This window comes from Pseudophryne corroboree, chromosome 2 (genome assembly GCF_028390025.1).
Source record: "Pseudophryne corroboree isolate aPseCor3 chromosome 2, aPseCor3.hap2, whole genome shotgun sequence".
NCBI classification, from domain to species: domain Eukaryota; kingdom Metazoa; phylum Chordata; class Amphibia; order Anura; family Myobatrachidae; genus Pseudophryne; species Pseudophryne corroboree.
The window spans coordinates 817,831,220-817,852,185 of record NC_086445.1 but is presented as its reverse complement, the minus strand read 5'-3'; the positions used below and the strand labels follow the sequence as shown (position 1 = coordinate 817,852,185).

The 20,966-nt window shown below is 45.4% G+C and overlaps 1 protein-coding gene across 1 annotated transcript in view; it reads right to left on the bottom strand.

The window, feature by feature from the left end:
- Positions 1-1,040: 1,040 nt before the first annotated feature.
- The window catches only part of AKAP17A (A-kinase anchoring protein 17A), a 45,456-nt gene continuing 25,530 nt past the window's right edge, over positions 1,041-20,966 (bottom strand). The window contains exons 4-5 of the mRNA XM_063955687.1: positions 10,840-11,080; positions 1,041-2,164 (exon numbers count right to left, since the gene is read on the bottom strand). Coding sequence (XP_063811757.1) covers positions 1,325-2,164; positions 10,840-11,080 — 1,081 coding nt within the window. The 3' untranslated portion in view covers positions 1,041-1,324. The remainder of the gene's footprint in view (positions 2,165-10,839; positions 11,081-20,966) is intronic.

The window sequence follows — 20,966 nt, the reverse complement described above, 5'->3', positions numbered from 1 at the left end:
TGACTTCTCCACCAAGGAGGTTATTATTGTGATAGATAGTGGTCAGAGTACAGATATAGCACTTCTATACCCAGTCTTGCAAGTTGCTACTGGACATGACCTTCAGTAAGTGGTATTAAAACAATCCAGAAACAAATTTATTTTGTGTTTTACTTTCTAATTGAATGTTATACCGAAACACTGATTCTATTAGTAGAAACTGGTAAACATATGCAAATCATAGAGAAAGTGTATTTCTTCATGTCTTTCAATGTTACTAAAATGTTACTGCTACTTTATCATTTTAAATAGTAAAACACCACCACCCTCTGCTGGCCATACAGATAGAATACAGTAAATACTAAAGGACTAGATGTCCTATTGTACTGTAGGTCTAATGAAAAGTCAATTGTGGTACAAAATGTTTTATATTACGAGTTTCAGCACCCCTGTGTATTACAATATAATGCCATAGCATTTACCCAACCAATGCCTGGTGATGTGATGCTGATAGAACTCACATGGTTGAAGAGAAAGGTTACAAAAGATGAAAGAAGTCACTAATCATTTCTGTTTACTAGCTTTACTCATTTCAAGTTTTAATAGTATAAAACACAGGTTTGACTTTTAAAATTATATCTCTGACATACACAGGCAATCATTGTGAAAAATGAACCAACATTCAACCTATTCTCATACAAGGAACAAAAAATAAATAAAAACATCACAGACACACTTCTCGGGCCAACAAAAATGCATCCTCCACTGTACAGGCTTCCAAAAATGCATGTAACAAAGTAAATGTCGAAATAGCGTTATATCCGGAGCTTTAAGTGCGGTAAACACTGCGGTAATTGAAGTTGCCTCTTAACCTTAATTATTGTGTATTATGTTATCCTATAATAGATCTACAAAACCGCCATCTGGGATTAGATTAAAGCAAATTCAAAATACTTACATATACACAAAACACACCTATCACACACACACAATAAAAAAATATTCTTTCATACACCATTTAATGGCATGTTACGTGTTAATAAAAACAACAGACCAGAGAATAAATGGTTTCAACCAAAAATTGAAAAATAAATATACTTTATTACTTAGACCTGCAACTTTTTTGCAACCCTATATGGTCCCTAAAACAGAAGCCACTAGGAAATTATCTTTTAGGTAAGTTTTTACAAAACTGTAATTGAACTATTCTTGTTCAAATTTTCATGGGACTGAATTGGACCATTTAAAAACCTAAAAGAAAGTTGCCTGTATGTACAGCTTGCGCAGTAGACTGAAAGCTTCAAGTCTGACCCACTTTAAACATGCTGCAGTACATATAGCGACTTCAGCTACTCCAAGAATTCCGCTCTCTGCTATGTGATCTTCGGTGATACTTGTCTTTATGAGTGCGCCTGCTTTTTAGTTCTCGACTTTTACGTTTGCTACTTCCTGAGCTATTGCTTCTTCTGTGTTGGCTGTGATCCCTAGAGGAATGCTTCTTGTGTGACTTCTTTACTTTTTTGTGTTCATCCGTCTCTCTACTAGAGTCCCTTTTGTGTTTGGTCTTAGGCTTGTGTTCTTTGTCCTGAGTGCCAGGGTGTTTCCTACTTATAAGTTGCCCAATAGTACCATCAAGTTCAGCTTCGTTTTGGAGGGTTTCAACTTCCTTCAATCGTGGATCATTACCCATTGTATTGTGATGCAGGATAGTATTGCCAAGAATGCTGGTAAGGGAGTACAGGGGTTTTCCTGGGTTAATTATATTAATCTGTTTATGCTTCTGGAGCGGGGAGTCTTCCAAACAGAACCCATTTGCCACATGAAGAGCAGAGTTTGCATAGTGAATGTGAGGCCTGAGTGTCTCATACTCTAATGTCTGCATTGAGGTAGAGGTGACATAGTTCAGTGAAGAGTCACAAGGGAAATTTTCGCTGTGTTGGATAGGGTAGCATAGCTGTGCTTCAGGATCCGCTTTGATCGGAGGTGCAGAGCACAAGTTTCTGTTGAGAAGGCTACTCACCAGCTTTTCTCTCAACTCTCTCTCTTTACGGTGTAAGCTCAACGTACGCTGCTTTTCCTCCTCAACACGTCTGAGTTCAGCCTCCTGTTGTTTTCTTCTCTCTTCTAACTGGAGGAGGTGAAGTCTATCGGCTTCCTTTTCCTCCTGTTCCCGAATCTTCACAGCCTTAAAATAAAAAAATAAAAAAAAGCCACAAAACATTGATTAAGCTAACCTGAAGGACTCCGTATAATACACAATGTAAATGAGGATAATAAAAACAAATTTCATTAGAAGCCATCTATCCATTTATTTATTTTTTATTAAACAACCACTAAATCTGAAGTCCGCATCTATCCCACATGGAAAGGCTGATCCAGCTAAAAATATAATGAGAAAGATTACAGTATTGCACTTTTATGTGAGTGATGTGTATATTTCTGGAAGGCAACTTATTTAGGTTTAGTGGTACTAACAGACATTCGCTAGTTTTACTTCCAACTATAATAATAGTAATAATAATCAATAAAACTGGTTTAGGAAATGTTGGTGCCAGTTAACTTTGCAGGGAACCAAGAAGTGTTTATTAGAAAAATGCATACAATATACTGTATATTTCAGATATCTGTACTATTACACGTTTGCCTTAACAAGATAACAATCCATTTGTTGTGCCTTGATATGTGAAGTCAGTATGTTAATCCAACCAAGCTCCTCATCCTCCCTATAATAACTCACTCGCTCACTGGTTGACCAAAGTTGCTGGAAGATTTATACACTTCTACAAACCTGACACTTTACTTCTAATAAGTAACTTTTTTGCAAACTCTAAATTGAAACAGCGCAATAATAATACTGCATTATTTTTTCACTGTTTGCTATACTTGGTGAGAAGCATGCCGGGTTGCAGTGGCAACAGACGTAGTTCCTGACACACACTGAGACGGAAGCTGGGAGGTATCCAGTGTCCAGATCACAGTGAGCTTATTTAAGGTAAGAATTGTTCCGTTTTACCGTTTTGTATCCTGCTGACAGGTTGAAATAAACCCAAAACGTTGAAGAGCATGGATGTGTATGTCGTCTCTCATTTACCAGACCGCTGAGTGCTGCTTATCTGTATTCTCTCAGATTTTATATTAGAAAAGACGACCAGGTATACAGAATGTAAGTTACGCATCAACCCGAAAGTCTTTACAACTTGGTCTGCTACTTCTTTCTCCACAAGAAGTTTTACTAGATTTATTTAAACCATTTATTGTATGCCTTGGAACAACTGGCAGACACAGAGCCTACCATTCTGACTAACTAATCTATTGCGTAAACTATTTTGATTACAGTCATTTATCAAAGTAGGTTCCCCATGCTTTACTGCCACCCAGTACCAGTTATATACAGATGTGACTTACTGAGTTTCCATACGCCATACAGCGCAAGATATAGGTCTGTATGGCTCTTTAAAGTTAGCATCTTTTCCGCATCGCAGATGCACCGAAAAGCTGCTCACAGTTTACCAGAGAAGCTAGGCTTGGACTTTCACCACAAACATGTACAAAGCCGAAGATGAAGCACAATGAAACCAGTAAAATGAGGAAAAGACGCAACTGATTGCATCACAACACTTTTTATAGTAGACACAAGTGTACAAATGTTGTACACACAAATTAATTCAACATTGCCTGAGAAAGCAGCCAGGTGCTGGGAAATGCACTGCAGTTTTAAACAGAGAATTTTATTTTTCATTTACGTTTGTGCCTGATTTTCAATTTGCTATACTGTGTTTTTGATTTATTTTCAAATTTGTATTTTTTAAAATTATTCGTCTAACAGATTGTCTGCCATAGTGAAAATGATTTTTGTTATTTTAAATGTGGTTTATCCATGAAAATAGTGAGTTATATTATGATGTAATTTAATAAAATCATTTGATCATTGATTTCATGTGTGGGTAAGAGGGTGTTTGACCACATACATCTTTAAGTACTGACACTACCTTACACAATCTTATTAAGTTTGGCTCCCTTTTATGGGAAAAGTGGACTGGTTTTACATGGCAGAAGTGTCAACTCGAAGTTCTAATCTATAGTAGTAACAGTCTCAGCGCCAGTTATACTGTCTTGTTTCAATGCTTTGGGTTACATTAGGAAACCCACTCATTCTCCTTAAAGTCTCAGAGTTTACATAAAGTCAATATAGGAAGAGCACTCATAAGATATGACGGGCAAATAAAATAAGCCACCCAGGAGGAACCCACCACCCTAGTGGAGTGGGCCTGAATAGAACTCGGCAGAGGCAACGCTGCCGAAGAATAAGCCTGTTGGATAGTAAGCCTGAGCCAACGGGCAATGGACTGCTTAGAAGCAGGACATCCAATCTTGGTAGCATCTTAGAAGGACAAAAAGCAAGTCAAGACTTCCTGTGATGAGCAGTCCTGTTGACGTAAATCCTCAAAGCCCGAACCACGTCCAAGGACCTTGGAGCAACCGAAGTGTCCGACGATACCGGAACCACTATCGGTTGATTAATGTGAAAAGCCGATACCACTTTCGGCAAAAACTGCGTGCGAGTCCTGAGCTCTGCGCCCTAGTCTCGTGAAATATCAAATAAGGGCTCTTACAGGATAAGGCCCCCAATTCTGACACACGCCTAGCAGAGGCCAAAGCCAGCAACATGACTGTCTTGCAAGTAAGATATTTCAAGTCCACCCTGTGTAAAGGTTCAAACCAGTCCAACTGGAGAAAGGTCAGGACCACCGTGAGATCCCATGGAGCCATGGGAGGGACGAAGGGTGGCTGAATGGGAAGGACACCCTACAGCAGGCTTTCCCAACCACGGTCCTCGAGGCACACCAACAGTGCAGGTTTTAGTGATATCCAGGCTTCAGCACAGATGACTTAATTAGTAGCTCAGTTATTTTGATTTAACCATCTGTGCTGCAGCCTGGATATCACTAAAACCTTAACTGTTGGTGTGCCTTGAGGACCGCGGTTGGGAATGCCTGCCCTACAGGAACGATTGTACCTCAAGAATTACAGCCAGCTGTCTCTGGAAGAAAATAGATGGGGCCGAAATCTTAACCTTGATGGAGCCTAACCTTAGGCCCATATCCACGCATGCTTGCAGGAAGAGCAGAACACGGCCAAGTTGAAAATCCCCCGTAGAATATTTTCTACTCTCACACCAAGTAAGATATTTCTTCCAGATATGGTGGTAATGCTTCAACGTGACCACCTTTCGGGCTTGGACCTTAGTCGAGATGACTCTGGAAGGAAGACCTTTTCTGGCTAGAATCTCCCTCTCAACTTCCAAGCCGTCAAACTTAGCCGCAGTAAGTCTGGATAGTCGAATGGCCATTGCTGAAGAAGATCCTTTTGAAGCGGTAGAGGCCAGGGCTCCTTGAGAGACACTGTCAGGAGGTCCGCATACCAGGCCCATCGAGGCCAATCTGGGACAATTAGAATTGCTTGAACTCTCTCTCTCTTTTGAGTCTTTTTAGAATTCTGAGAACGAGAGGAATCAGAGGGAACAGATAGACAGACTGGTAGGTGCACGTCGCCATCAGAGCGTCCACCGCTGCAGTCTGCGGATCCCTCATCCTGGAACAGTAGCTACAGAGCTTCTTGTTGAGACGAGAAGTCATTATGTCTATAAGTGGGCAGACCCATCGTTGAACCAGCTGCTGAAACACCTGAGGGTGAAGGCCCCATTCTCTGGATGAAGGTCATGCCTGCTGAGGAAGTCTGCTTCCCAGTTGTTCACCCCCGGAATGAATAAGGCCGATATGGCCCTTGCATTGGCTTCTGCCCAGAGGAGTATCCTTGAGACTTCTCGTATTGCGGCCCTGCTTTTTGTTCCGCCCTGTCGATTTATGTACGCCACCGCTGTGGTGTTGACTGACTATACCTGTATGGCTTGATGTTGGAGGAGATTGGATATCTGTAGAAGGGCATAGTAAATCGCCCTGAGTTCCAGAACATTTATCGGAAGAGAAGACTCCTGACTCGACCACCTCCCTTGGAACTGTGCCCCCTGGGTCACAGCCCACCAACCACGGAGGCTCGTATCCGTCGTCAGAGTCCAAGACTGGATACCGAAACTCCGGCCCTCCACAAGGTGAGAGACTAGTAGCCACCATAACAAGGAGAACCTTGCTTTCGGCGATAGGGATATCCTCTGGTGCATGTGCAGGTGGGACCCCGACGACTTGTCCAAAAGATCCAGCCGTATTGGATTGCCTCGTAGGAGGCCACCATTTTGCCCAGTAGTCGGATGCAAAGGTGCACCGAGATCCTGCGTGGTCTGAGCACAGAGCGGACCATAGCCTGAATTGTCAAGGCTTTGTCCATAGGAAGGAAAACTTTGAGATACAGTGTCCAGTATCATCCCTAGGAACTGAAGCCTCTGTAACGGTTCCAGGTGTGATTTTTGGAAATTGAGGATACACCCGTGGTCCGTAAGAAGACGTGTAGTCAAGCTGATGCTTGTGACAGAAGCTCCCTAGACACCGCCTTAACAAGGAGATCGTCCAAGTAAGGGACTATGTTCACACCCATCATGCGTAGCTACAGCATCATTTCTGCCATAACTTTTGTGAACAGCCTTGGTGCCGTGGACAGGCCAAAGGGCAAGGCCTGGAACTGGAAGTGGCGGTCCTGCATTGCGAATCTGAGAAAAGCCTGATGCGAGGGCCATATCGGGATGTGCAGATTTGAATCATTGATATCCAGGGATACCAGGAATTCCCCTTCCTCCTGGCCAGAAACCACTGCTTTGAGAGATTCCATCTTGAACTTGAATACCTGTACATACGGGATCAGAGATTTGAGGTTCAAGATTGGCCGCACTGAACTGTCCGGTTTCGGTACCTCAAATAGGCTTGAATAAAACCGCTTGCTTCTGAGCAGAGGGGGGACTGGAACAATCACCTGTGTGTGTAGAAGTTTTTGAATTGCGTCCTGCAAGGTAACTTTTGCTACAGGTGAAGCTGGTAAGCCTGACCTGAAGAATCTGTGAGGAAGGAGTGCTTGAAATTCCAACAGGTACCCTTGGGAAATGAGATCCCTCACCCAAGGGTCCCGGCAGGACTCCACCCATATATGAGCGAAATATTGCAGTCGAGCACCCACGTGAAAGTCCCCCTGCAGCTGGGGCCAACCGTCACGTGGAAGGATTTGTGGAGGAAGAACCTGAGGACTGGTCCAGTGATCCAGCAGTCGCTGGTCTGCGAGATTTACCTCCGTTTCCTCTGGCCGCATTTGAGGCACCCCTGGCCCTGCTTCTAAACCTGGCCACACGAAAGGACTGTAGAGAGGGACCCGGGTAAGGGCGTCTAGCCGGAAGTGCAGCAGACGGCAGATAGGTGGACTTACCTGCCGTAGCTTGAATAATCCACTTATTTAATTCCTCCCCAAACAGGGCATTTCCTGTAAAGAGAACATTTTCCACACCTTTTTTTGGAATCAGCATCCGTTGTCCATTGTCGCAGCCACAGAGCCCTGCGTGCTGAGATCGACATAGCCATGGATCAGGCATTAATGAGACCTATCTCCTTGATTCATGAAGTTAGCAGCATCCTGGATATGTTACAGTAGCGTCAGGATCTCATCCTGAGGCAAAGTGTCAAACCCCTCAATGATATTACCAGACCACTTAACCATGAACATTGTGATCCACCCACAAGCAATAGTGGGCCTCTGTGCGACTGCCACTGTGGTGTAAATGGATTTGAGTGTAGTCTCAATTTTACGGCAAGCAGGGTCTTTTAGAGAGATAGCACAATCTTACGTGACAACCTGGACACTGAGGTATCCACAATTGGAGGGTTCTCCCATACCTTCCTATCCTCAGGGGGGAAAGGGAAGGTATTTAGCAACCGCTTAGGGGTTTGAAATTTCTTGTCAGGATGAACCCACACCTCTTTAAAACGTGTGTTTAATTCCTTGGAGACAGGGAATGTTGCAGTAGATTTTGGTTTCACATTAAAAAACAACTCTTCCTCAGGTTCTGTCTCTTTATCTGGTATATTGAGGACTTCTCTAATAGAATAAATCAGGGCTTCCAACCCCCGAGACAGAGTATTATCACCCTCTACTTCCACTTCACCTTCATCCAAATCTGGCAAGTAATTTTCAGAGTCAGATTGGAGTACATGTGGGAGTGTGCGTTTATGTGAGACCAGCAGGGGAAGCTGTGAAGCCTGTCTGTGGTCAGCAGCATTGACTAAAAAATCATCCACAGATTTATTTAGCATTTGCCTTTCCTGTCCGGCAGTAGCCAGTTCAGAATTAATATTACATATCATTCCTTTAAATGATTCTAGCCACTCTGGTTCCTGTATACTGCTTCCCTGAAAAGGGAGAGAACATTGATTACACAGTAGAGATCCCCCTGGAGAAGGGGAAAACTTTGAGTTGCAGGATGTACACACAGCCTTTTTACCAGACATGCTGATAAACACGCACACACAGTAAGTGAAATAATACAGAAATAGTGAAAAACACAGTAATATGAACACAGAACTCCAGACAGCCTGTATGGAGTGATATAGAGAGGGATGAGACCAGCACACAATGCCTCACTGATAAAGCAGCGCTTTGCTGAGTATAAACCAGAGCCTTAGATAAGGTTACTGGCTTTCTGATACTAGAAATGCCCCCCCCTCCCCTTTCTATAAATCCCCCTGTTACCGTATAAAGTGACTCTGGAGGATCTGTGTAGGAGCAGCGCTTCCCTGTGGGCTATCAGTAAGCTAAAGCAGCAGGAAATGGGCCTCATCACCGCTGGTTCCACTCTCAGGGAAGCCCCACCCCCGTAATGGCGCTCGGTCCCCTCACATGTATATTATACTGGCATTCGTGTCAAAATTGCAGGAAAAAGGGTTAAAACCCCTTTCCTGTACTAGCGCCAGTGTGGGTGTCCACAGCGGGCACCGCAGCTGCCTGCCGTGCCCTTTTGCCACCACTGTCACCGGGTACCCGCTAACCTGGGTCCCAATGTCTGTACTTACCGCACCGTGGGGGTAATTCCAAGTTGATCGCAGCAGGAAATTTTTTAGCAGTTGGGCAAAACCATGTGCACTGCAGGGGGGGCAGATATAACATGTGCCGAGAGAGATAGATTTGGGTGTGGTGAGTTCAATCTGCAATCTAAATTGCAGTGTAAAAATAAAGCAGCCAGTATTTACCCTGCACAGAAACAAAATAACCCACCCAAATCTAACTCTCTCTGCAAATGTTATATCTGCCCCCCCTGCCGTGCACATGGTTTTGCCCAACTGCTAAAAAATTTCCTGCAGCGATCAACTTGGAATTACCCCCCGTGTTTTCAGCATCTGTTAGGGGTGGCAACATGACGTCGGTGTGCATGCACACCCTGGGGGTATGCGAAACATCACCTCAGGAGCTTTGTCCTGTCAGCGGGAATCTGGACCATTAACCCTATAAGAGGTTGGTTCAGTATCCTCCCCCTAAGTCCCACGACGCAGACAGACTGATGCCAGCCAGTGCTGCCTGAAAATAACAAACTAAAACAAATTTCTGAAGAAAACTCTCTGGAGCTCCAGAGAATGCACCCGGCTCCTTCAGCACTTTTTTCTAAACTGGGTCTGCAGGAGGGGCATAGAGGGGAGGAGTCAGCACACACTGAAGATTTCTTCAAGTGCCAGGCTCCAATGGACCCGATCTATACCCCATGATACTACTACTTCCCAGTATATCCTAGGACATTAGAGAAAAAAAAAAAAAGATTTTGCGCCTTCGAGAAAGTGGGCAAAATAAAAATGTGTGTGTGGGGGAGAGACTCTCTTCTCTTATTACATAAAATTCATAATTAGTCCTACCAAATCTTAATTGACATCCAGTCTCCAATCTGCTGCTGTCTAACCAAGGGCTATACTCCTCCCTGGTATCAAACAAACTCCGAAAAAATAGGGACAAAACAGTACTGATAATTAGATGCAGATAATTTTTACTATTAATGAGACATATTTATAAAAACACAATCATACAATCACATATAAACACTGGCCGGCATTGCAAGACACTTGAACATAAAATTAGCAATTACTGTGCACAAAAATGGATTAACAGCAACAGCTATTATAAAAGGAGCATAATTTCTCTTTCCCTCTCTATCAATGGCTGTGCAGTCATTCAAACGTCCACAAATAGACAGACTCCTCCAATATTTACCAGTCTGGGGCTAATGAAGATAGTCTCTTATTGGGAGGATTCAATGCACTGAGTGTGCACAGACATGCACTACTTTGCAGCAGTTCTTAGTCCTGGACAGGACATATAATATCGGTTAAATAGGTCTTGGGTTGCAACCCACTCACTTAACCACTGGAGAGGGCCTGATGTCTCTGCATCCCTTGTGGGTTCCCATTTTTAGGTAACCTGGAGAGACAGCCATTCAGGGATAGTGTCCTCCTCACAGTTAGTGAGACAAAGCCGGCTTGTGCAGCGTGCATTCGGGGCTTCTGACGCGTTTCTCAGCTTCCTCTAGGGGTCAGCAGCTTCCTCAGAGATTATGCTAATTTTTTGTGTATGTTCAAGTGTTTTGCAATGCCAGTCGGTGTTTAGATGCGATTATATGATTGTGTTTTTATAAATATGTCTCATTAATAGTAAAATGTATCTGCATCTAATTCTCCTATCAGTGCTGTCTTGTCCCTATTTTTTTCTGAAATAAAATAATCAACTAATGAACAAAAGACAACCCTTTTGGTGTACACAAATTATTAGAAATGATATTTAATGAACAGCTTTGTACATAGCACTGGGCAGATTCATATATAATCGTCTCAAACACTAAATCAAAATTAACTGTGATTCCATTATACAAAACAAAAAGTAATATCTCACCTTTACTCTACTTAGAAGCTCTACAATTAATCTGATGGACTGCAGATTCCTCTGGGCCAGTAAAAGCTTTCTCTCTTCATATCTGATTTTCTCCTGTAACCTCTTTTGCTCCTCTGCCTGCAGCTTTTGCATTTTTTTCTTGTTCTTGCGAGCCTCCCGTTCCCGCTGCTTCTCTTCCTTCCTTTTAATCTTTTCTTTTCGTTTTTTTTCTTTTTCAATCTCTTCCAGCTCTTTTTGTTTACTTTAAAAAGACAAACTCCACGTTACAGAAACATAATTATAATAAAGCAACTATAATGACTGGTCTTTATGTTTGACATTTTACTATCAAGAAAACTGTAATGCTGAAAGTAAGTACACAAAATATATAAGGAAAATTATTTTCTAAGCACTATCATTTAACCACAAATGCATTCAATTCATAGATGTATTAACACCTGTAAAAACACTGCAATGTACATTTTCTACACAACAAAATGTAAAAATAATTCAAGATACCAGATGGTACCTACTAGAGACGCTTAACTCTACTGCTCCTTTCTGACTCTGATCTTCATCTATATACCTGTCTTCACATAACTTCCATAGAATATGATATGACTTTATAATATCACGTTCATCTTTGCATAATTGATTGTTCTAAATACATATCTAAGGATGTTAAAATATGGCGAAACACCATAATTTATATGTATTGTCAAGCTGTTTTGCACTGGATACATTTGTGATGTTATCTGTTACTATATTCTGTAACCATCTGTCAATAAAAAATTTATAAAAAAAAAAAAAAAATGTAAAAATAAGATTTTACTTACCGGTAAATCTATTTCTCGCAGTCCGTAGAGGATGCTGGGGACTCCGTAAGGACCATGGGGAATAGACGGGCTCCGCAGGAGATAGGGCACTTTAAGAAAGCTTTGGATTCTTGGTGTGCACTGGCTCCTCCCTCTATGTCCCTCCTCCAGACCTCAGTTACAGAAACTGTGCCCAGAGGAGATGAACAGTACGAGGAAAGGATTTTTGTAAATCTAAGGGCAAGATTCATACCAGCCACACCAATCACACCGTATAACTTGTGATAAACTACCCAGTTAACAGTATGAACAATAACATAGCCTCGGTTCAAACCCGATCAAACTATAACATAACCCTTATGTAAGCAATAACTATATACAAGTCTTGCAGAAGAAGTCCGCACTTGGGACGGGCGCCCAGCATCCTCTACGGACTACGAGAAATAGATTTACCGGTAAGTAAAATCTTATTTTCTCTAACGTTTTAGAGGATGCTGGGGACTCCGTAAGGACCATGGGGATTATACCAAAACTCCCAAACGGGCGGGAGAGTGCGGATGACTCTGCAGCACCGATTGAGCAAACAGGAGGTCCTCCTCAGCCAGGGTATCAAACTTATAGAACTTTGCAAAGGTGTTTGACCCCGACCAAGTAGCAGCTCGGCACAGTTGTAGTGCCGAGACCCCCCGGGTCAAGAGGAGCCCAGTTGTAGTGCAGAGACCCCCGCCCAAGAGGAGCCCACCTTCCTAGTGGAATGGGCCTTAACCAATTTAGGCAATGGCAATCCTGCCGAAGAATGCGCCTGCTGAATCGTGTTACAGATCCAGCGAGCAATAGTCTGCTTTGAAGCAGGAGCGCCAACCTTGTTGGCCGCATACAGAACAAACAAAGCTTCGGTCTTCCTGATCCTAGCTGTTCTGGTCACATAAATCTTCAAAGCCCGGACCACATCCAGGGACTCGGAATCCTCCAAGTCCCGTGTAGCCACAGGCACGACAATAGGTTGGTTCATATGAAAAGATGAGACCACCTTGGGCAGAAATGGAGGACGAGTCCTCAACTCTGCCCTATCCACGTGAAAAATCAGGTATGGGCTTTTATATGATAAAGCCGCCAATTCCGAAACCCGCCTTGCAGAAGCGAAGGCCAACAACATGACCACTTTCCAAGTGAGGTATTTCAACTCCACTGTTTTGAGTGGTTCAAACCAAGGTGACTTGAGGAAACTTAATACCACGTTTAGGTCCCAAGGTGCCACCGGAGGTACAAAGGGAGGCTGAATATGCAGCACTCCCTTCACAAAAGTCTGTACTTCAGGAAGAGAAGCCAATTCTCTTTGAAAGAAAATGGATAATGCCGAAATTTGAACCTTTATGGACCCTAATTTTATGCCCAAGTTCACTCCCGTTTGAAGGAAGTGAAGCAGACGGCCCAACTGGAACTCCTCCGTAGGAGCAGCTCTGGCCTCACACCAAGAAACATATTTTCGCCATATACGGTGATAATGTTTCGACGTCACGTCTTTCCTAGCCTTGATCAGGGTAGGAATGACCTCCTCCGGAATCCCTTTTTCCGCTAGGATCCGGCGTTCAACCACCATGCCGTCAAACGCAGCCGCGGTAAGTCTTGGAACAGACAGGGCCCCTGCTGCAGCAGGTCCTGCCTTAGAGGAAGAGGCCACGGATCTTCTGTGAGCAACTCTTGCAGCTCCGGATACCAAGTCCTCTGTGGCCAATCTGGAACAATGAGGATTGTTCTGACCCTGCTTATTCTTATTATTCTCAACACCTTGGGTATGAGATGAAGAGGAGGAAACACATAGACCGTTCTGAACACCCAAGGTGTCACCAGAGCTTTCTACCGCTACCGCCTGAGGGTCCCTTGACCTGGCGCAATATCGCTTTAGCTTTTTGTTGAGACGGGACGCCATCGTGTCTATTTGAGGCAGCCCCCACCGACCCGTGATCTGTGCGAAGACTTCTTGATGAAGTCCCCACTCTCCCGGATGCAGGTCGTGCCTGCTGAGGAAATCCGCCTCCCAGTTGTCCACCCCCGGGATGAACACTGCTGATAGTGCGCTTACATGGCCTTCCGCCCAGCGTAGAATCCTGGTCGCTTCTGCCATGGCCACTCTGCTTCGCGTTCCGCCTTGGCGGTTTACATGAGCCACTACCGTGACATTGTCTGACTGAATCAGAACCGTTTTTTCCCGAAGCAATTCCTCCGCTTGACGCAGGGTGTTGTATATGGCCCTCAACTCCAGGACGTTGATGTGGAGATTTGACCAGAGACCTTGGAAATTTCTTCCCAGTGTGACTGCTCCCCAGCCTCGGAGGCTTGCGTCAGTGGTCACCAGGACCCAGTCCTGAATGCCGAATCTGCGACCCTCTAGTAGGTGAGCACTGTGCAGCCACCACAGGGGAGATACCCTGGTCCTGGGAGACAGGGTGATCCATTGATGCATTTGTAAATGGGACCCTGACCACTTGTCCAAGAGGTCCCATTGTAAAGTCCTCGCATGGAACCTGCCGAAGGGGATGGCCTCGTATGAAGCTACCATCTTCCCCAGAACCCGTGTGCAATGATGCACTGAAACCTTTTTTTGGCTTTAATAGTTTCCTGACCAGGGCTATGAGCTCCTGAACCTTTTCGATCGGAAGAAAAACCTTTTTCTGGTCTGTGTCCAGAATCAGGCCCAAAAAAGGTCAGACGCGTTGTAGGGACTAGCTGGGACTTCGGTATATTGAGAATCCAGCCGTGTAACTGCAACGTCTTCATGGACAGAGACACGCTGTGCAGCAACTTCTCCCGAGATCTCGCCTTTATGAGGAGATCGTCCAAGTATGGGATAATTGTGACACCCTACCTGCGCAGGAGCACCATCATTTCTGCCATTACCTTGGTGAAAATTCTCGGGGCCGTGGAAAGCCCAAACGGCAACGTCTGAAATTGGTAGTGACAGTCCTGCACTGCAAATCTCAGGAACACCTGGTGAGGGGGGGAATATCGGAACATGAAGGTAAGCATCCTTTATGTCCAGTGACACCATCCAATCCCCCCCCCCCCTCCAGGCTTGCGATGACCGCCCTGAGTGATTCCATTTTGAACTTTAACCTCTTCAAGTACAGGTTCAGGGATTTTAGATTTAAAATGGGTCTGACCGAACCGTCTGGTTTCGGGACCACAAACAGGGTTGAGTAATATCCCTCTCCTTGCTGGAGATGAGGAACTGTGATAATCACCTGTTGAATATACAATTTTTGGATTGCTGCCAACACTAGCTCCCTCTCTGACGGGGAAGCCGGCAGAGCCGATTTGAAAAACCGGCGAGGAGGCAAGTCTTCGAATTCCAGCCTGTCTCCCTGAGAAACAATCTCTAATGCCCCGGATCCACCTGCGAGCGAACCCAGACGTGGCTGAAACACCGAAGACGAGCCCCCACTAGATCTGCCTCCCCCCGGGAAGCCCCAGCGTCATGCGGCGGACTTTGCAGATGCAGGAGAGGACTTCTGTGTGCAGCCTTTTTCCCTTGCCTTTTCCTCTGGCAACAAAGGACGATCCCCGTACCTTCTTGCTCTTATTGGAACGAAAGGACTGCATTTGATAATGAGGTGCCTTTTTTGTATGCTGCGGGGGGACATAAGGTAAGAAATTTGACTTACCAGCCGTAGCAGTAGAGACAAGGTCCGAGAGGCCGTCTCCAAACAACTCCTCCCCCTTGTAAGGCAAGGACTCCATGTGTCGCTTTGAATCGGCGTCTCCCGTCCACTGTCGGGTCCACAAGAGCCGCCTAGCAGAAATAGACATAGCGTTTATTCTGGAGCTTAGTAAACAAATGTCTCTTTGAGCATCTCTCATATACAAGGCAGCCTCCCTGATATGCTCTATGGTCATTAAAATGGCATCCCTATCTAAGGTGTCAAGCTCCGTAGATAAGGAATCTGCCCATGCCACGACAGCACTACAAACCCAGGCCGACGCCATAGCCGGTCTAACAATAGTACCGGAATGAGTGTAAATGTGCTTCATGGTAATTTCCTGTCTGCGATCAGCAGGATCCTTGAGGGAAGCCGTATCCTGCGAAGGCAGTGCCACCTTTTTGGATAAGCGTGTCAGCGCCTTGTCTACTTTAGGCGAAGATTCCCATTGTATCCTATCCGTTTGTGGAAAAGGATACGCCATAAGAATCCTTTTGGGAACTTGTGGTCTCCTATCTGGAGATTCCCAAGCCTTTTCGCACAATTCGCTCAGCTCAAATGAGGACGGAAAGGTGACCTCAGGCTTTTTCCCTTTATACATGTGTACCCTCGTGTCAGGGACAGGGGGTTCCTCAGTAATATGCAAAACCTCTTTAATGGCAATAATCATGTACCGAATACCTTTTGCCACCTTCGGCTGTAATTTTGCATCTTCATAGTCGACACTAGAGTCAGTATCCGTGTCGGTATCTGTGTCATCGATCTGGGATATGGTGCGCTTCTGAGGCCCCGAAGGTCCTGGCGCCACAGGGACAGGCATGGTCTGGATACCTGACTGATCCCTGGCTTCAGCCTTGTCTAACCTTTTATGCAATAGATTGACATTTGCATTTTAGACATTCAGCATATCCATCCATTCCTGTGTCGGCGCTGCTGACAGCGATATGACATTCAAGCGCTCCTCCTCCACATTAAGCGAGCCTTCCTCGTCAAACATGTCGACACACGCGTACCGACACACTTCACACACACACAGGGAAACTCTTTTCTGAAGACAGTATCCCCTTTAAGGCCCTTTGGAGAGACAGAGAGAGAGAGTATGCCAGCACACACCCCAGCGCAATGACCCTGGAGACCAACATAAAATGTTTTTCCCCAGCCGCACTGTAATATAAGTTATCCGCCAATTATGTGCCCCCCCCTTGTCTTTTAAACACCCCTTCACCGTGTGTAAGCAGGGGAGAGTCCGGGGAGCTTCCTCTCAGCGGTGCTGTGGAGAGAAAATGGCGCTGGTGAGTGCTGATGGAGAAGCCCCGCCCCCTCGGCGGCGGCTTCAGTCCCGCTCAAAGGTATAAAAAAATGGCGGGGGCTCTTTTATATACATGTACAGTGCCCACCTGTACATGTATATTGTCTTTTGCCATAAGAAAGGTGTTATATTGCTTACCAGGGCGCCCCCCCTGCGCCCTGCACCCTTACAGTGACCGGAGTATGTGAGGTGTATGGGAGCAATGACGCACAGCTGCAGTGCTGTGCGTTACCGCAGTGAAGCTCTGAAGGCTTCTGCCGCCTGAGACGTCTTCTGACTTCGTTTCTTCTGGCTCTGTGAGGAGAACGGCGGCGCGGCTCTGGGGGAGGACGCCCAGTAAGAACCTGTGTTCACCCCCTCTGGAGCTAATGGTGTCCAGTAGCCGAGGAAGCAGAGCCTATCAATTAAGAAGGTCTGCCCCTCTCTCCTCAGTCCCTCGATGCAGGGAGCCTGTTGCCAGCAGTGCTCCCTCTAAAAATGTAGAAAAAATCTAAACAAAAATGCTTCCTAGGCAGAGAACTCCGGGGAGCTCCCTGCAGTGCACCCATCTCGCTCTGGGCACAGTGTAAAACTGAGGTCTGGAGGAGGGACAGAGGGAGGAGCCAGTGCACACCCAGAATCCAAAGCTTTCTTAAAGTGCCCTATCTCCTGCGGAGCCCGTCTATTCCCCATGGTCCTTACGGAGTCCCCAGCATCCTCTAGGACGTTAGAGAAATAATTTTTTCCTAATACTGTATAAAAAACAAACTTCAATACTTGTTTGCATGTTACTCTATTGCAGCAAAAACTTTACCTCCGCTATTAACCCCTTCAGTGGCAAGTTTGTTAATTTAAAAACACACCCTGGGGGGGGTGTTTTTAAATTAAAGAGGGGAGGCGCAGGAGGGGCAATTGATGGGGCAGGGAGAGTTAAATCGTCTGACGATCGCCAGCGGGCATCGCCGGCACCAGCGCTGATTCCCAGCTGCCTTGCGGTGCCCGGGAATCAGCATAATGCATTTTACTGCTAAGCCCGCCCCCGGCCAGTAGGAGTCCGGGGGTGCAGGCTAAACTCCATAATGGAGTATACTAATTCCCAGGCGCCGTGCACACTGCACGGCTGTCCCTGGAATATCAGTCAGTGGTATGCCCAGAAATCTTTCAGGGTTGCCAGCGTTGTCATCGCTGGCTATCAATGAAGATTTCCGGGCATGCCACTGAAGTGGTTAAGAAAATAAACATGTTTTGAATGCTAAGGGGACAATTCAACTAAAATGTATCAAGTTTCAATGAAACCATAAAGGAGTGCTGATAATATATAGATTAAAATTATTATTTAATATAATTTGACACAATAGAAACAATTATGCAAATGGTTAAAATGTATCCACAATACTTATAATAATGTATATAAACAATTCAACTGAGATCACTTATATTTGAATGCAGTACTGCAGTCCATTAATATACATAATAAAGTGCATATAGTATAATAGTTTATATATTTATCATCCTGACTATTCCATTAAAGGGGTATAAATTGTTTTATCTAGAGAGTGGTGGAAATAATAGGATTTTAATACCTACCGGTAAATCCTTTTCTCCTAGTCTGTAGAGGATGCTGGGGACTCCGTAAGGACCATGGGGTATAGACGGGATCCGCAGGAGACATGGGCACACTATAAGACTTTGAATGGGTGTGATGCCCCTCCTCCAGACCTCAGTTAGAAAACTGTGCCCAGGAGAGACGGACATTTCGAGGAAAGAATTTATTGTTTAAACACGGTGAGTGTCATACCAGCTCACACCTCGAACATACCATAGAATGTGGCATTCAATAGAATACCAGCCAACGGCATGAACAATACACAGCTACATGCTGAGAGAATATGTAACACAACCTGCGTGTCAACACAACCAACAAAAAGACACCGCATGCCATGGCATGAACAACGTCAGCGACAGCCTGACAGAAAAGAAACACCACAAGAGTGTAACCATAACCAATAACTGCAGACACAGTACGCACTGGGACGGGCGCCCAGCATCCTCTACGGACTAAGAGAAAAGGATTTACCGGTAGGTATTAAAATCCTATTTTCTCATACGTCCTAGAGGATGCTGGGGACTCCGTAAGGACCATGGGGTTTATACCAAAGCTCCAGACTGGGCGGGAGAGTGCGGACGACTCAGCAGCACCGATTGAGCAAACAAAAGGTCCCCATCAGCCAGGGTATCAAACTTGTAGAGCATAGCAAAAGTGTTTGAACCCGACCAAGTAGCCGCTCGGCAAAGTTAAACCACCAAGACTCCTCGGGCATCCGCCCCAGAACAACCCCTATTCCTAGTAGAATGGGTCTCCACCGACTTCAGTAACGGCAATCCAGCCGTAGAAACGAGCACGCCGAATCGTACCACAGATCCCGCGTGTAACAGACTGCATAGACGCAGGCGCCCCAATCATGCTGGGAGCATACCGGACAAACAGAGCCTCTGTTTCCCCAATCTGAGCAAAATTGGCGACCTAAATATTCAAAGCCCTGACTACATCGAGAGACTTTGAATTAGCTAATGCCTAAGTAACCACCGGCATCAAAATAGGCTGATTTCTGCGAAACCCAGAAACCACTCTTGGCAGAACTATTATCCGAGTTCTCAATTCCTCTCTATCCACATGGAAGATCAAACAGGGCTCTTGTGAGACAAAGCCGCTACTTCCGACTCCCGCCTTGCGGACGCCAAAGCCAATAGCATGACCACTTTCCAAGAGAGAGATTTTAACACAACCTTTCACAAAGGTTCCAAACAGTTTGACCCAAGAAAAAGCAACACCACGACAAGGTCTCACGGTGCCAACGGGGCAGAAATGGAGGTTGGATGTGCAGTACTCCTTTCACGAAGGTCCGAACTTCCGGAAATGTTGGCAATTCTTTCTTGAAAGAAATTTTATAAGGCCAAAACCACACTTAAATGAGCCTAACTTTAGGCCTGCACCCACACCTGCTTGCAAAGAATGAAGAAGAACGACCCAGCTGAAAGACTTCCGTAGTAGCCTTCTTGGATTCACACCAAGATGCAGATTTTCTCAAAACACGGTGGTAAGGCTTTGCCGTTACTTCCTTTTTTAGCCTGAAGTATGAAAATGATTTCACTGGAAATACCCTTTCTGGCTAGGATATGGCGTTCAACCGCCACACCGTCAAACGCAGCCACGGTAAGTCTTGATACACGCCCAGATCTTGCTGTAACAGTTCCTCACATAGAGGAAGAGGCCATGGATCTTCTATGAGTAAATGTTGAAGAACTGGATACCATGCGCTCCTTGGATAGACCGGAACAATGAGGATCACCTGAACCTTTGTTCTTCTTACGTTTATCACCTTCTGAATAGTGAAAACAGAGGGGACACATAGACCGACTGAAAACACCCAAGGTGTCCCGAGGACGTCCACTGCTATAGCCTGAGTGTCCCCTGACCCGGAACAATATCCCTGAGATCTCTCGTTGAGGCGAGACGCCAACCTGTCCACTTGAGGCACTCCTCAAAGACTTGTCACATCAGTGAAAAAACTTCTCGATGACGACTGTATTTCTCCCGTGCAGAGGAAACTCTCTCTCCGTCGTTCACTTCCGGAACGAAGACTGCTAATATAGCGTTTACCAGTCTTTCCCTTTGCTCCTTGTTCCACCCTAGCAACTTACGTACACCACAGCTGTCAAGTCGTCCGACAGAATTAACACGGGCAGATCACGAAGCATATGTTCATTGAAAATAGCTCTTAAGTCAAGAAAGCTTATTGCAGACAAGCTTCCTAGCTTGACCTTTTCCTCTGGAAATACTTCCCTTGCAAAGACTGCTCCCCAGCCTCGGAGATCTGCATGCATGTACACCAGGATCCAATCCTGGATCGCGAACCTTCGTCCCTCTAGGAGGTGAGAACTGTGCAGACACCACAGGAGCGATATACTGGCAATTAGGATTATATTCCGGTGCATGTGTAGGTGAGACCCGGACCACATTTCCAACTGGTCCCGTGAAAATCACTCTGGCATTTGACCTGCTCACCGAACATGCCTCTTAGGCCGCACCCATCTTCATCATCAACGGAACATATTGACGGAATGTCACTGCAAATCTGATCCGACTCTGGATCCTCAGATCACTTTCCACAAGAAAACACAAGAACCTCAACCGTTCAGTATCTACTCCGATCCCCACCTCCGACATCTGCGTCGGTGGGAACCAGAGCCATTCCCTGTGTCGAAGAACAGACCGAGAGAAGCAACGATTTGCACCACTTGTTACTTGACCTCGCCTTAATCAGGAGAGCATCTCAGTGCAGATTA